The sequence below is a fragment of the Oculina patagonica genome, chromosome 6 (genome assembly GCF_052425735.1).
Source record: "Oculina patagonica isolate OP01 chromosome 6, crgOcupat, whole genome shotgun sequence".
In the NCBI taxonomy this organism is placed as follows: Eukaryota; Metazoa; Cnidaria; class Anthozoa; order Scleractinia; family Oculinidae; genus Oculina; species Oculina patagonica.
In genome coordinates this window covers 37,789,859-37,803,793 of record NC_135763.1, presented here as the reverse complement: position 1 = coordinate 37,803,793, position 13,935 = coordinate 37,789,859, and the positions used below count along the sequence as shown (strand labels likewise).

General features: G+C 37.6%; 1 protein-coding gene across 2 annotated transcripts; it reads right to left on the bottom strand.

Annotated features, from left to right (window-relative positions):
• Window positions 1-1,471: 1,471 nt before the first annotated feature.
• On the bottom strand, window positions 1,472-13,126 carry LOC144656204 (uncharacterized). Of its 2 annotated transcripts, XM_078516446.1 has the most exons (15): window positions 12,984-13,126; window positions 12,557-12,676; window positions 11,879-12,040; window positions 10,938-11,060; window positions 10,041-10,154; window positions 9,737-9,880; window positions 8,968-9,072; window positions 8,297-8,407; window positions 7,536-7,667; window positions 6,766-6,870; window positions 6,089-6,199; window positions 5,559-5,693; window positions 4,416-4,553; window positions 2,637-2,762; window positions 1,472-1,986 (listed from the first exon to the last, which is right to left on the bottom strand). In XM_078516446.1, the coding sequence occupies exons 1-15, from the start codon at window positions 13,060-13,062 to the stop codon at window positions 1,838-1,840; spliced, it is 1,854 nt and encodes a 617-aa protein (XP_078372572.1). In that variant the 5' UTR covers window positions 13,063-13,126; the 3' UTR covers window positions 1,472-1,837. The 2 variants fall into 2 exon arrangements, with proteins under 2 accessions (XP_078372572.1, XP_078372573.1); XM_078516447.1 differs by lacking the exon at window positions 10,938-11,060.
• Between the last annotated feature and the right edge of the window lie 809 nt (window positions 13,127-13,935).

Genomic DNA, 13,935 nt, shown 5'->3' with positions numbered 1-13,935 from the left:
GATTGGTATTAAATGGCGTTTTTAGGGCTTCTTCAGGATAAAAAAAAATCATAAAAAATTAATGGAGCAAGAAAAGAAAAATCTGAGACACCGTTTTTTAGACCAATATATGTAGAACAAATTCCACATAAAAGTTTTGGCTCTCATGTAAATGTGTTCTCAAATAAACCTAAAGTTGCATAACATCATAATTGCAAACAAAATGCTGACGTTGCTTATTATGGTCTATATGGTGTAAACAAAATCAAAAATTACAATCTTTATTCAATAAGCTTTCAGAAAATATATACTTTATTGGGGTTATCATTGACGGTTTACACACAATTTGACTTGGAACGAAAAAGCAAATTTTCCTTCCGTGATACCTTAAGGCGTGTTTACACGGGAAATTTTTTTGTGCAACTCAACGTAATTTTTGTCGCGCCGAAGCTGCATCAAGTTTCGAACGGGTAAGAAACTTCTGCGATATCGTGGCGATAAAATCGCCATGAAATCTCCTCTAGTTTATACGTGCGTAAACTCGTGGCACAATTTCATGCCGATTTTATAGCCGCAATATTGCAAGAGTTTCGAACCTTTTGAAATATATATGGGAAAAAAAAAAAGGGGGGGGGAAAAAAAAAAGAAGAAAAAAGAGAAGAAAAAAAAAAAAAAAAAACTTATATAAAAGAGAAAAAAAAAGAAAGACAAAAAGGGAAATTCCTTGACCTGGTTTTGATAAATTCAGACATATATAATGTCATTGCAACTTCGCCTGGACAAAAATTGCATCGAATTGCATCGGTCCGGCTCCCGTCGGGGAATCCGATGTTTTCTACGCCGGAGCCATTCTAAATACCCACACAGATCGGACGCAAATATTTTTTCGGATTTATGCGTGCATCGCAAGCATCAAGCGCCCTTTGATATTAAAAAGCTCGATGAATTAGTTTACAGTAAAAGCTGTATGAATTCTCCTGCAAATAACGGCGAGTGATAAACGATTACCGGCAAATCCTCGCAAAATTTTGAATGTTGATGTGTAACATGTTTCAATCCGGCTTATGGGTTTCTGCTGCAAATGAAACAATAATTAAATCAGTGTTTTCGGCAAACAACAATCCGCCATGTATCGTTGAACCTTCGACACATGCATTTAACTGGGCTAAACAAGCTTGAAGAAGACAGTGAATGAAACGAAATCTGTAAGAGTTTGTCCGATGTTGAACAGTTGGACGACGCCACGAGAAATTAATGAATGGCGATTGAACGCTGAGGTTAAAGTGTACAGATTTGAACAACTTTCGAAATGGAATAAAGGTTAGTTTTCTCGTTGATGTTTTAATTTTCCGTTGTTCTTTTTATTAAATCGGTTTAATAGTGCTTCGAGGATACGGAAAACTTTATCGTGAAATGAAAACAACTTTAGCTCACCGGGTAGCGACAATGTTAAATAGACACTGATGAAATACAAATGAAAATGGAACAAACATTTAATATTTGCTGGACTTTTATTTGTGTTCTTTTATATTCATACAAAAAAAGGAAATTAATGAAGTGGAGTACAACCAGGCAACTGTATCATTTTGACTGTGAAATAAGAGAAGAAAAAATACGCAAAAGTGTTTAAAAGTCCTGATTCACAGAGCAGAGAAATGACGATTGAATTTGTAGTGCTGTAACAGCCAGTACATTTTCTGCTGCATGAATAATCATTTCTTTTAAGCAGCGTAATCTGCTAAACAGGAAAACCAACTGTACAATACAGGTTTGCAGTAAACTCTGTCACTTTTTTCGTTTAGTGTTCAGTTTCATAAAGGACAAAGCATGCAGCAGGCGTGGTAACAATGTCATGTTGTCATGTAAAGGCCTGGTAACAAAGCAGGCCAAACAAGAGAAAGATCACGTGGCCATTCATGCATGGAGACCGAGATACGTCAGCTCCCCATTGACCGGGTGGATGTTGGCGACTTCTGCTGGAGATGGGAGCTTTGTGTGGACCTACAGCTGTGGAATTCAAAAACAGGTACTGTTAATACGTTACCATTAGCTACCAATGAAGTAAACGATTACGTATTTTAATAATTTTAAAAAAAAAAAAAAAAAACCCGCAGACGGACGGAAATCAGCTTTACAAAGGAACGAGGATCACTATCAAAATAGTGTTGTTTGCTGATGGCATTATTATTGCAAACGTGATTCAAGTGATTATATATGGCAACTAAAGAAGATTCAACAATATCTTGGATGAAATAAAATTTAATTTAAGTTATTGTAACTGCTCTAACTCAATAACCGCGAAGGAGGTTTGGATTACGATTTCATTTTTCCGTTTACTCCGTATTTAATTTTTTGTGTCGACTAAAAAGATATATCAAACACGAGGGACAGTGCTTTATCGGCTATACATGATCCAAACACCTCGAATTTCGTCAAAAAATATTCCGCTGCGCGTTGTATTTTCAACTCTCTCTCGTGTTTACATATCCCAATGAAACACTTGTGTCTCTCATGTTTGATATTGAACTTTTCGTCGCGTGCTTTAGCTTTCGCTGCGCGCCGATTATCAGCCGATTTCGGCTTCTTCCCGTCCCGACTATACTGACATGGCCCTAGGTGTCCGGGAATGGAAAATATCATAAGAATCCTTTACTTACCCTCACAGGACTGTTTAGTTGCATTTATTTTGAATCCGTGATCGCAAACGCACTTGTAGCTGCCTTTCAAGTTGTGGCAAGTGGAGTTGGCGACACAACTGTTCGTGTGTTTACATTCATCTATATCTGCGTGTGAGATGAATTGGTTTACATGAAAGCCTGAACTCAAAATTATGTACAATGCAGTTTTGGCAGGTTTTATGTACATAGCTTTTTTATTTTTGAATTAAGTTTTATTCTTAGTTAGGTTCTCTTAAGCCTGGTTTTCACTAGCAAAGCAAGCACAAGCGCAAGCACAAGCACAAGGATAACCGCTCTTATTCAGCTTATTTTACCGTGAAAAGGGCTTCAACGCAACCAAAAGCACAAGCGTATTATATTTTGATGCTTCTGCTCCTGCTTGCCACAAGCACAAGGGTCAAAATTTGTCTTTTTTGCGTGATTCCGCTTGTGCTTGCCCTTGTGCTTGCGTCGCTAATGAAAACCAGGCTTTAGTAAAAGCCGATACGGCTTTCAAGACATTTGAAACCGATGAAGACCGAAGACGTTTTGTCGAAACGTCTTATTATAGTTTTTTTTTAACATTGTATATAACGTTCAACATTTCAGTAAGTGTCAAACCAGTTAAAAAACCTTTCAATTTGTTATGTTTTTCCCAGTTATTTGTCCCCGTATTAGCAGAGCGGTTCCCTCTCTGCTCGAATGTTATTGACGCAATACACCACCATGTAATAAATTTCATTGTAAAATTCATTAACTATTTATGAGGGTGCAAACCAATCCCAGCACTGTATTCAGATCACATGTACACAACTGTAAACCCCAATACAAATCAAACAATGGAATTAACTTTAGTGATACAGACTCCTGCTCAACGCTAATTAGTATTCATTAACTTTTGATACAGATCTCTACTGATTGGCATAACAATACTTTGCAAACTTCAATTTATATGTTTTCATTTCACAAGTAGAATCAAATATTCGCGTCCGATCTGTATGACCGTTTACAATGGCTCGCCTATCGGCTCGCCATTGTAAATTCCCATACAGATCTCCCGCTCATATTTTATCTACTACTTCATTCACGTAAGCCCCCGTGCGCGTAAATTACTTACCATTGCTCTTAATCTTGGTAACAGACCAAAAATAACATTCAAATAATAAGTAGTTATTCCATTTTAACGGTCACATTCATGTTACAGGATGTGCGAAACGTCACTCAACAATTATAACAACAAGCATGCGTTAGTTTTTCGTGTTTTACACTTCCGTTGTTTTTTGTTTGTTTTGTTTTTTAAACCAGGGAGCTCAAAATGATACTGAATTATTTAGCCTAGTCTTGTAAATTATGTACTATCATTCTAAAATGTTTATCCACACTCAAAATTTTTATCTTTGCTACTAAGCTTGTTTCTTTATAATTTAATTTTTTTTTTTTTTTTTTTTTTTTTTTTTTTTTTTTTTTTCTTTTTTCCTTTTTTTTTTTTTTATTTTTATTTTTTTTTTTTTTTTTTTTTTTTTTTTTTTTTTTTTTTTTTTTTTTTTTTTTATTTTTTTTTTTTTTTTTTTTTTTTTTTTTTTTTTTTTTTACTTTAAAATTTTTTTTTTCTCCTCTTTTTTTTTTTTTTTTTGTTTTTTTTTCCTATTCTTTTATGTATTCACTTTTATTCTAACTTTTTCAAACGGGCTCTAAATTATCTAATTGTCCAGTTCTAAATCATCCTTCTGAAGCTTATTTATTGACTTTAATAGTATATGTGACCCTCTCAGTTTATACCTTGGCATGTCTTGTTTCCGCCGACAGCGGTCATTTCAAAGCCTTTGTGGCAAACGCAGTTGTAAGAGCCGTCAGAATCTTTTCCGCATATTGTGTCATTGGTACAAACAATGCCTTTCTTGAAACACTCAGTCATTTCTGAAGAAATAAAAACCCCAAATATGATTGGTCGACCTCGGTCGACCATAACGCCGAATCTCAAATGCAAGAGGCCCATAAAATTGCGGGGCGAAAGATAGGTCTCTCTCTCTAGAAGAGGACCCTTACTAACTCAAATAAGGAGGTGCCAAATTTTTCGCCTATATTTTAAGGCAAAAGTGGGAGCGAGCCCCGGATTTCCCCCTCACTCCCTCATCCACCTCCCCCCACCCTTCTGTACCTGCTACTGAATCTTGGTTTAGAAGAGAGATCAACAACAAATTTCTCATTACAATCAATAGAATGTCACGCTGACAGGTTATGTAAATAAGAATCATCAACTAGGTGATAAATATTGTTTGATGAAGCATCAAATTCTCTGAACTCCTCATAAAAGAAGAATGTGTGTGTGTGTGTGTGTGTGTGTGTGTGGACATCTAGTAAGGAGAGATTATAGTTCGATCATGATAATAGTTCGATGTCAAAAACCACGGCAACAAAGAAACTGCAGTGAGTAAATTGATCGAGTATGAGTTCTTCTGTAAATTTTTCAAATGTTGGGTACATAATAAAGATGGTAAATTTCAAGCTCGGTGATAAATAGTGAAGAAATTATTCAACATGACACGAGCGTGGGACAAAGGAAAAATCTGAGTCCCCGACGGGAATCGAACCCATGGCCTCCCAGATACCGGTACACATTTGATGATTTCGATATTGCTGATCCTAGCAGTATGCAGGACGCGTGTCACATATCAACCTAGTAAATGGCCCAGCTCACACTGACGAGTCTCTCGTAGCTCAGTTGGTTAGAGCGCCCGACCGGTAACTGGGAGGCCATGGGTTCGATTCCCGTCGGGGACTCAGATTTTTTCTTTGTCCCACGCTCGTGTCATGTTGTATAATTCCTTCACTTTTCAAATGTTGTTTCAAATTTAAGCGTAATCCTTCGAACATATAAAATGTTAAAAGAGCGAGTGCTGTTTCTGTAACAACAGAGTATACCTTCACACGTCTTTCCATCAGCAGACTTTTTATAATTCAGGTCACATTTGCAGTCAGGTTTGTCGGGGAACAAAGGATCAACAACACAAACAGAATGGTTGCCGCACTTGTGTTCCTTGGGGCATGGCAGGGAATCTACGAAAAGACGAAAAAAATAGTCCATTAATTACTTAGAAATAAACAATTCCACTTTGCCTAAGTTCCTAGTATGGATGCGTTCATACGTCCTTGGTAGGCAGGGCCCGGGGTTTAATGCTGCGGTGTTGTGAACGCGAGGGCAGTGAAAACTGCAAACTTCGTAGTGCGTACTTTGCAGACACAATAAACAGATAAACCCTCATTGACATCAAGAAACGTATTTTTCATACTTGAAAAGTACTTGTTAATTTACTCGTAGTCCGCATTATTCTGAATAATTTGTTCACTGGGTAGCGTTGGCAAGCTTTCGGCCGCCATTTTGTCGAGTAGGTAAACACCCAAACGTCTCAGTGTTTGTTTATCAACATCATCTACGCTTTATAGAAGTTTACCTCTGCAGAAGATTCCATTTCCTGTTGAATTCCTCTGACAGTAACATTTCCCCATATGACATCTGGCTTTTTCATGACACTTGTGTTCCTCGTCACACAGATGTAAAGGCGCTTGGGGAATTAATTTTAAGGCGATTCAGTAAGTTTAATATAAACTATGTGAGACAGAGGGCACTTGTCTTTGCCCGTGATCGGGACATGCGGGAAGTTTTGTGCACAATAAGAACATTTTTTGGTCTCGTCACGAACAGAATCTTTGTCTCGCAGCGTAAGTTAGAACGCAAAGTAACATACCAAATTAAAACATAACATACAGTCTTTATTTAGTATCACAAGAAGTCCATAATTCCAGAAGTCTACATCAATAATTAGATTGCGTGCTATCACATTCGCGTGTAGGCTATTTTCAGAACAAACTTTGCGCGGAGATGATATGTTTAATTCTGGATCATGGAGCTATGGACTTCTGGTACCACTTATTAGAGCATCCTTTAATCAAATCTGATGTTCCTTTCTGCCCAGCTAATGTTCCAATGTTTTGTGCAAGTTTCTTTGACAACTTTCAAAGTTGAATGAAATTTTCCCGAACAAGTTGCCAAATCTGGTTCTGTTCGAGTTTTGACAGGTTCGATTGTAATTCGACCCTAATAATTCTTTCCTACACTTTTAAAACCCACCATGTTTGCAAGTCTTGCCTTCCTTTATGAGCTCGTCTTTGCACTTGCATGTTCCGTTATCACACATAGAATAAGTCACATTGCAGTCTTTACTGATGAGGCACTCTGTTTGAATAATCACAACAAACTGTTAGGTACTCTAAACTTGGCAGGTAATTAAAGGGACTGTGTTACGGATTTTATCCAAATTTATGCATCGGAAATGACCATCAAATTCGGTGAAATATAGAAATAACCGCTTAAAACAGAAAAGTATCATTTCAATAACACACGAAATACAAAGGAAGGTACGGATGGCAAAAAGCGACTTGGATAGAAACGGATTGTGATATAGGTTTTTGAAATATTGTTGGACTGAACAGTTTTCAAAGTTAGTCTCGTTTGCTTGTAACTTTAAAAATTAATTATAACGCCCGGGAGACACATTTGGTTGCAGTGAAGCTACGGGTTTGTCATCTGGATCCATAGGAGCAATTTCTTTGCAAACATTAGGTTTCATAGCAAGTATTTGGCAAAACTTAAAAAAATATATATTAATTAAGCCGTGACACAGTCCCTTTAACGTATAAAAAATCAGTGCAATTATGTGTTCTACTTCTTCTAACCTGTCCGTTTATTCGTTTTAAGAAGAGCAGTTTCAAAGTAAAAACTTTTTCAAGTTTAAGAGTGTGTGGATTACGTGGGATAAGAAGATATTAAACCAAAACATATTCAGCCAAAAAGTGAATACAAAAAAACATGACCTACGTAGGTGACATTAGACTACCTACCAGCACATCCGCCATCTTTAGTAGAGTGGTAACCCTTATTGCATCTGCATTTAGCCTTTTTTGGAAACAACGGATCCACAAGACATGTCCCACCACTACCGCAATGGTAATCCGGGGAACATTGCAGCGAGTCTGAAATTTAAAGTGATGAGTTCCTTTAACGAACACGTGACTGCAATAATGATGCTATAGTTAGTTTCTTGTGTTAGTGTTTTATTTAATAAGATCATCTTAACTCTCTGATTGAGGGGTAGGAGATAAAATCAGAGACCAATTATTGTAATATTTCTTTGTGGTTCGGCAGTCAACATGAAATCGAAACAATTGTCAAACCAGTTTCCAGCAAATCTAGTAATTTGCAAGTTGTAGCAATCGAGTTTGCTCGCCGCATTTTCAAATCTTCCGTAAGTCTCCTTCTTGAGATAGAGTAAACATTGTCTCATGTGTACCTCTTTGTTTCGAGAACGCTGATTAAATTGTTTTTCGAGAATTTTTCGAGAATTTTAATAATGCCAATTATTTTTCAATCACATTTAAACGGTCCAGCGCCCTCAAATGGGTAAATATACGACATTGACAGTATTTCTGAGTCCTTTTGCCTTCACTGAGGAGACAAGGGTACATAAATTCAGGCGTGTAAAGTTCTAACATTAGCCCCAAAACTGTGGTTAATTATTGTGAATAAAAAAGATAGCTAAGGTTGCTCGGTCTTTCATTTATTTTGTTTGCAAAACGTTAAAACCATCTGAGGTGGTAATTACCTCTGCAGTATTTCCCATTTCCTGTTGTGTTTCCTTGACAAATGCATTTTCCTTCTTCACATTTCGCCCGAGAATCACAATCCTTGTCCTCTTTGCATTCATGTAAAGGGGCTGAGAGAATTAAAAATCAATTTCGATTATCACTGTAACGATTGCATATATTCATTCTGCTTTCACAGAAGTGTCTAACTATTCTAAGGTTTTTTTATTATTTTTTTTTATTAATTTTCTAATTATTCAAAACATAGACGACCAGTCTGCAACCTTTCTAAACTTCTCCCTTAAACCGCCAAATCTGAGAAAAGCTCAAGTGTTATTTGGCTTACGCTAGGACTGTTTTACCGAGTTTGACAACTCCCACTATTCGGATGCTTTCTCGACCAAATTTTGTGTCCGAAAAAAAAGTCCGAAATACAACGAGAATTATTTTTAGCAATTCTTTTTCGCTGGGATTTCAACTTTAACGGCGGGTTCGTAATAGCGAGTTGCCTGCGAGGCGTGAATTGACTGTATGTGTTTTCCCGCGATGACATCACTTACATGTTTTCCCGCACTTAGCACTGTTATACGTTTCCCTTTGATTTAACGTTTTTACGCGATGCAGTTTTTTAAGTTATAGACAAATTTAGACTGACAATGCAGCAGCAATCTTTTTCTATATCGCTCCTTACCAGGCTTGCATGTTTTACCGTCCCTGATGAGCTCGTCCTTGCACTTGCATGTCCCTTTATAACATGTGGAATAAGCCTGTTTGCAGTCGCTGTCGCTTGAGCACTCTACAAAAACAACAGCAGATTAAAGGTGCGATTTTTAAAAAGTAATGAAACATTATAGATAATGAAAGCCCTGTGCCTGTCCCAGCCCCGGTCTTCGTCCCTCTCTCTGTGTGTGGGTTCTTTGCGTCCCCTTTACGGGGACGGGACTACGGTTCCTCGGCACCAGCCGTGGTCCGGGGCAGCCTCCCCCTCCGCGGGCAGAAAAAGCACCAAATTCATGCAGAACATGTATTTGCCTACGAAATTTTCAAGTTTAAATAATATAACGTCCTACTCAACAGCTTCAAAGTATTTTCATATTTTAGTAACTTTTCATACTCTCACTAGGTAATCAATACAAGCCGCAATGCACTGTTACAATGGGAAGTAATAAAGTCTTAGTAGAGCAGTTTTCAATTGAATGTTGTAAAATAAAACCAATGTAATCACTCTGGCCAATTACAAAGAACAAAGACAATCAAGTAAACCGATCAAAACTCGAACCAAATACATGTAGCCGGCAGGAAGCGTGGGAAAACGTGCGCGAGCGAGTCACGATTGAATTTGGTTTTACTTCTCATTGGCTGAGAAAGCGGCACCAGATTTTCAAATCAGTCACTAAGTGTAGCAAAACTAATCCAAAGCAAACTTGATTTTTTTCGACACTAAAGTGTAAACCACTCACCTATACACCGCGTTCCATCCTTGGATCTCTTGAAGCCTTCACGTATGTCACATCTACAAATGGCGTTAAAAGGAGACACAGGGTCCATATAGCAGACGGCGTGGCTGTCAGGACACTTGTGATTTGACGCGCAGGGCTTTGCCTCTAACGAAATAATACAAATCAAAAGGACTGTGTTTTAGCTTGCTAACGTCCATAATGTTATTGATGCATTAAATAATTCTGCAACTAGCCTTACTAGAGGAAACAAGGAGAACGGGACACATTTTAACGAGCACAAATTTATTGATTCAATATTTCTTACTTCTACAGTTAACGCCGTCTCCAGCAAACATCCCAACACAATGGCACTTTCCCTCGAAGCACATTCCGTGTTTAATATGGCAGTCTTTATTCGAAGAACAATGCTTTGTTGACGCTGGGTGATAGAAAACAAAAAACAAATCGTAATTAGAACTTTTTGCAGAACTGATGAACATAGAACCTAGGAACCATAGGTTCATCGTCTTGCACGACATTCGTCAGTTGAATTCAGTCACGCGAGTCACGTAAACGTCCGTAAATACTCGCGTGGCGTTTTTTACGGTCGTTTTACCCAATTACCACTATGAGGGCTGCCCGAACGTCTGGTTATTATGAACTTTGGCACTACATTCTTTTTTCGCAATTTCACGTAAACGTCTGCCTAAGTGCCTAGCTTCAAGCCCGGGGTGTAAATTTCGAATTTTTGGTCTCGCTCAGGGTGTTTCGGGCAAAATGCTAATATTTTTAGCCAAAATGGTCACGTTTAGGGCTGCACACGAAGAAATATACAAATAAAAGAAGTATCTATCTAGTTTTTTGGTATTTTTTAGGGGTCAAGAAAAGCCTGAGCTACACCCAGATTGGTCTCTTTTAGGTGTCCCCCTGGGTTTCTTGCTATTTGATTACTTAAACGTAATCTTATTTTATTATTACATCATAGTACATTTTCCAAATGATTAAACAAGGATCAAATAAAAAGTGCAAGAATCGTACTTAAAATCAATATACCAAACAGTATATGAGTGTGGCAAACCATTTTCATGGACTTTAATACGGTGAAAAGGTCCCCGTATGTTCTCACGCTCAGCTTAACTTTCAGTAATTGATAAATCGTGTAAACTACATAAAATGTATTCCGTTCTGTAACCGAGAGACAGAGAATCAAATTTTAACTAACGTGGTTGGCAAATTTCCCCATCTCCAACCATTTCATTGGGACAACTGCATCCGTCGTTAATGCATTTGGAATATATAGGACAGTTTTTGTCAGTCAAACAAGGATATTTTCCGTCTTTATCAGCTGTGGAGCCAAGAGAAGAAGCTTAGTAATGGTAAATTAGTCTTGTTTAGTTTGTTACATAGTTGCAATCATCAAAACAGTACCGATTTAAATTGCGCAATCGGAAGATAAAAAGTAGCAAAAAAACAAATGTTCTTTCAGGTTGTTGGTAAGGCCTTTGCTGGATTAGTTTTTTTAAGAAATGCACGCACTAATTCCAGTAAACGCCCCGATAGTTTAGGCTTGTCAGTTTACGTTATTTGTGTTTCCCAATGCATAATATAATTCAAGCTACAATTGCCGTAAAAAGTCTTGAGACACCGTTGCGTCGGCAAATGGTCTTCGCCTTCACTTCATCCCCACCCCCATACCCGCAATGATTTCTATCCAGTAAACGGCTTGCATCGGACAATATTCCATAATTGTTTGGGTAAAGGAGGATTAAAAAAAATCGAGTCGTGACTTCTCAACGTACAAGGGTTTTTACTGGGGAATATTTCTCAAGTGTCTCAAGAACTTTTAACGGTGATTATAGTTTCCTCTTCGCCTCAATATAAATTTTGGCATAGTTTGACGAGGCTTTTAAGAAACTGTATCCCAGAGATGGAGATGGAGACCCAAACTCAAAAAAACTAACTATTTAATATTACAATAAAAATAACAGTAAAAAGGCTAGACTCAAAACTCCTTAACAGCGACAAAGCTGGCCTTTCTGTATAAAAAATCCGCATGATAAAGTTCAAACTTACTCGCGAGAATGTTCCAAAAAAAATAAACTTAGGGAGAGAGGTTTAGTTCAGAATTCGAAAAGTCCTAAGATAGATATGTAATTAACTAACCTCCACTGTTGCGCATGCAACGAGGAAAATTGGGTCTTCCAAAATGTCCGTTATCACATTTGCAAGACCGCTTTCCTGACGATGGGCTGGCCAAGCAGTGCGAGTTCTTAAAACCTTCACCTCCCTTCACTTTACACATGTCAATTAAACACTGCTTCCACTCTGTCAAGAAGATCAATCATTACACTTTAAGAACTCAAAAGCAATCACTATTTTCATGATTTTGTGGCTCCCATGATAGTTGTCAGAAAACCCATTAATCAAAATTTTCTTCACTGAAGTGGAAACTTGACTTTTAAGACTGACAGGCCACTTTAGAATCGAGAACAAATCTGGGCTCAGTTTAACCTCGCAGTCGCTTGTGTCCCACAAACGATTTCAAGCTGAGACTGACTAGTTTTTTTCTCGAACTTCATGACTTAGCCTGTGTACAATTCTTAGTTTGGAACCACGAGAAAAGACAACAAATTATACGTACATCAATATGATTAAAAATGCCCTTTAAGTAATCCCAGATAATAATTTGCTTGGATTTCAGGAAAAGAAACGAGAATCTGATTCTAATTCCTTAAACTTATTTTTTTTATAAACTCAAGTAACCCCACCAATTTCAGAAGAACCGGTTATACGTGTTTGGAATTTGGGAAAGGTGTTTGTTACTTAAGATTTTGTACTTACTTTCACACTTAGTTTTTCCGTCTCCAAAAGCATATTTACCAGTACAATGACACTCTCTTCGGATGCACTTAGCTTGCCCTTTCAAACAGTCCTCGTCAGACTCGCACTTTGCTGGCTCAGCTAAAACAAAAACAGCAAGTTAGTTTCGAATCTTGCGCACTGCGCGCGCGCCAACAAGATGGAATAATTAAAATATGCTTCATTACTCTCTCGCCTCCCTGTTCGAAATTTTACAAATTTGCGCTATAAAAAAAGAACTCAATGAAGCATAAATAGATTCACAACTTGTAAAAACCCTTAATATAAGTGCATTCGTCTTTCTCGAAGTTCACTATAATAAGAAAATAATTAGGGGGCTTGCAGTTTGTTTTTGCAATCAATACGCGGCTTAAATTAACACTGAAAGACGGCAAATTGCACAACTTACGATAATCGACGGCGTGAAGGCCACCAATGAATAAAACGATCACTAGCAAAGTAAAAATCTGCCTTGTGATAAATCGCATTTTCAGGGAGGCTTTCGCTCTTTCATGATGTCTATGTTAGTGTCGCCATTGCTGCGATGCACGAACCGAGCTAATTGTGTTAATTGTGTGCGTCATAATTAATTTAATTGAAATAAATTAATTAATTTATCTTCTAAGTCAGCTTCTGCAAACAAGACAATGTTGCAGGGTGTTTTATTGGTGCAGGAATGATATACGTGCAAGACCTGCGGTGTTTCGGGGTTCCAAAAATCAAGTGCTTGGATCATAGTTGGTCTCCTGTTACATTGTAATTAATAATTCCTGCTCCACGCATGATCCAGATAAGAGCTCAAGGAGGCCGCATCTTATCCCGAGAGTATTTCTACTCCCCCTGGATGGTATGCTAGTCCATCGCAACGTTTACCCCCAGCGCTAGCACTAAATCATCGGTTGGGGAATGAGTAGTCACTTGCGATTGACAAGTTTTCCAACTTGTTTTCGCCTTTAGGGCAACGAGAAATGGCTCTATGGGGCTTATGGAGATATGGCGCGCGCCTTTTTATATTTTTTATAATTTTTATAATAATTATTTTAATTTATTAGATTAATGTAGGTCCCCATCCCCTCTGGCTGCCTGTAGTTTTTAACCTATTTAAATAAAGTATGTATGTATGTATGTATGTATGTATGTATGTATGTATGTATGTATGTATGTATGTATGTATGTATGTATGTATGTATGTATGTATGTATGTATGTACGACAACCTGGAAGTTTGCGAACATATTGTCCATCTTGGTCCAATTGAAAGCAAGCGTTTAGTCTTTGTGTGTTAATATTTTTATTTCATACTCAATACAACTGACAAATACACTCTAGGAAGTTACTAACTTACAAAACCAAACACCACGA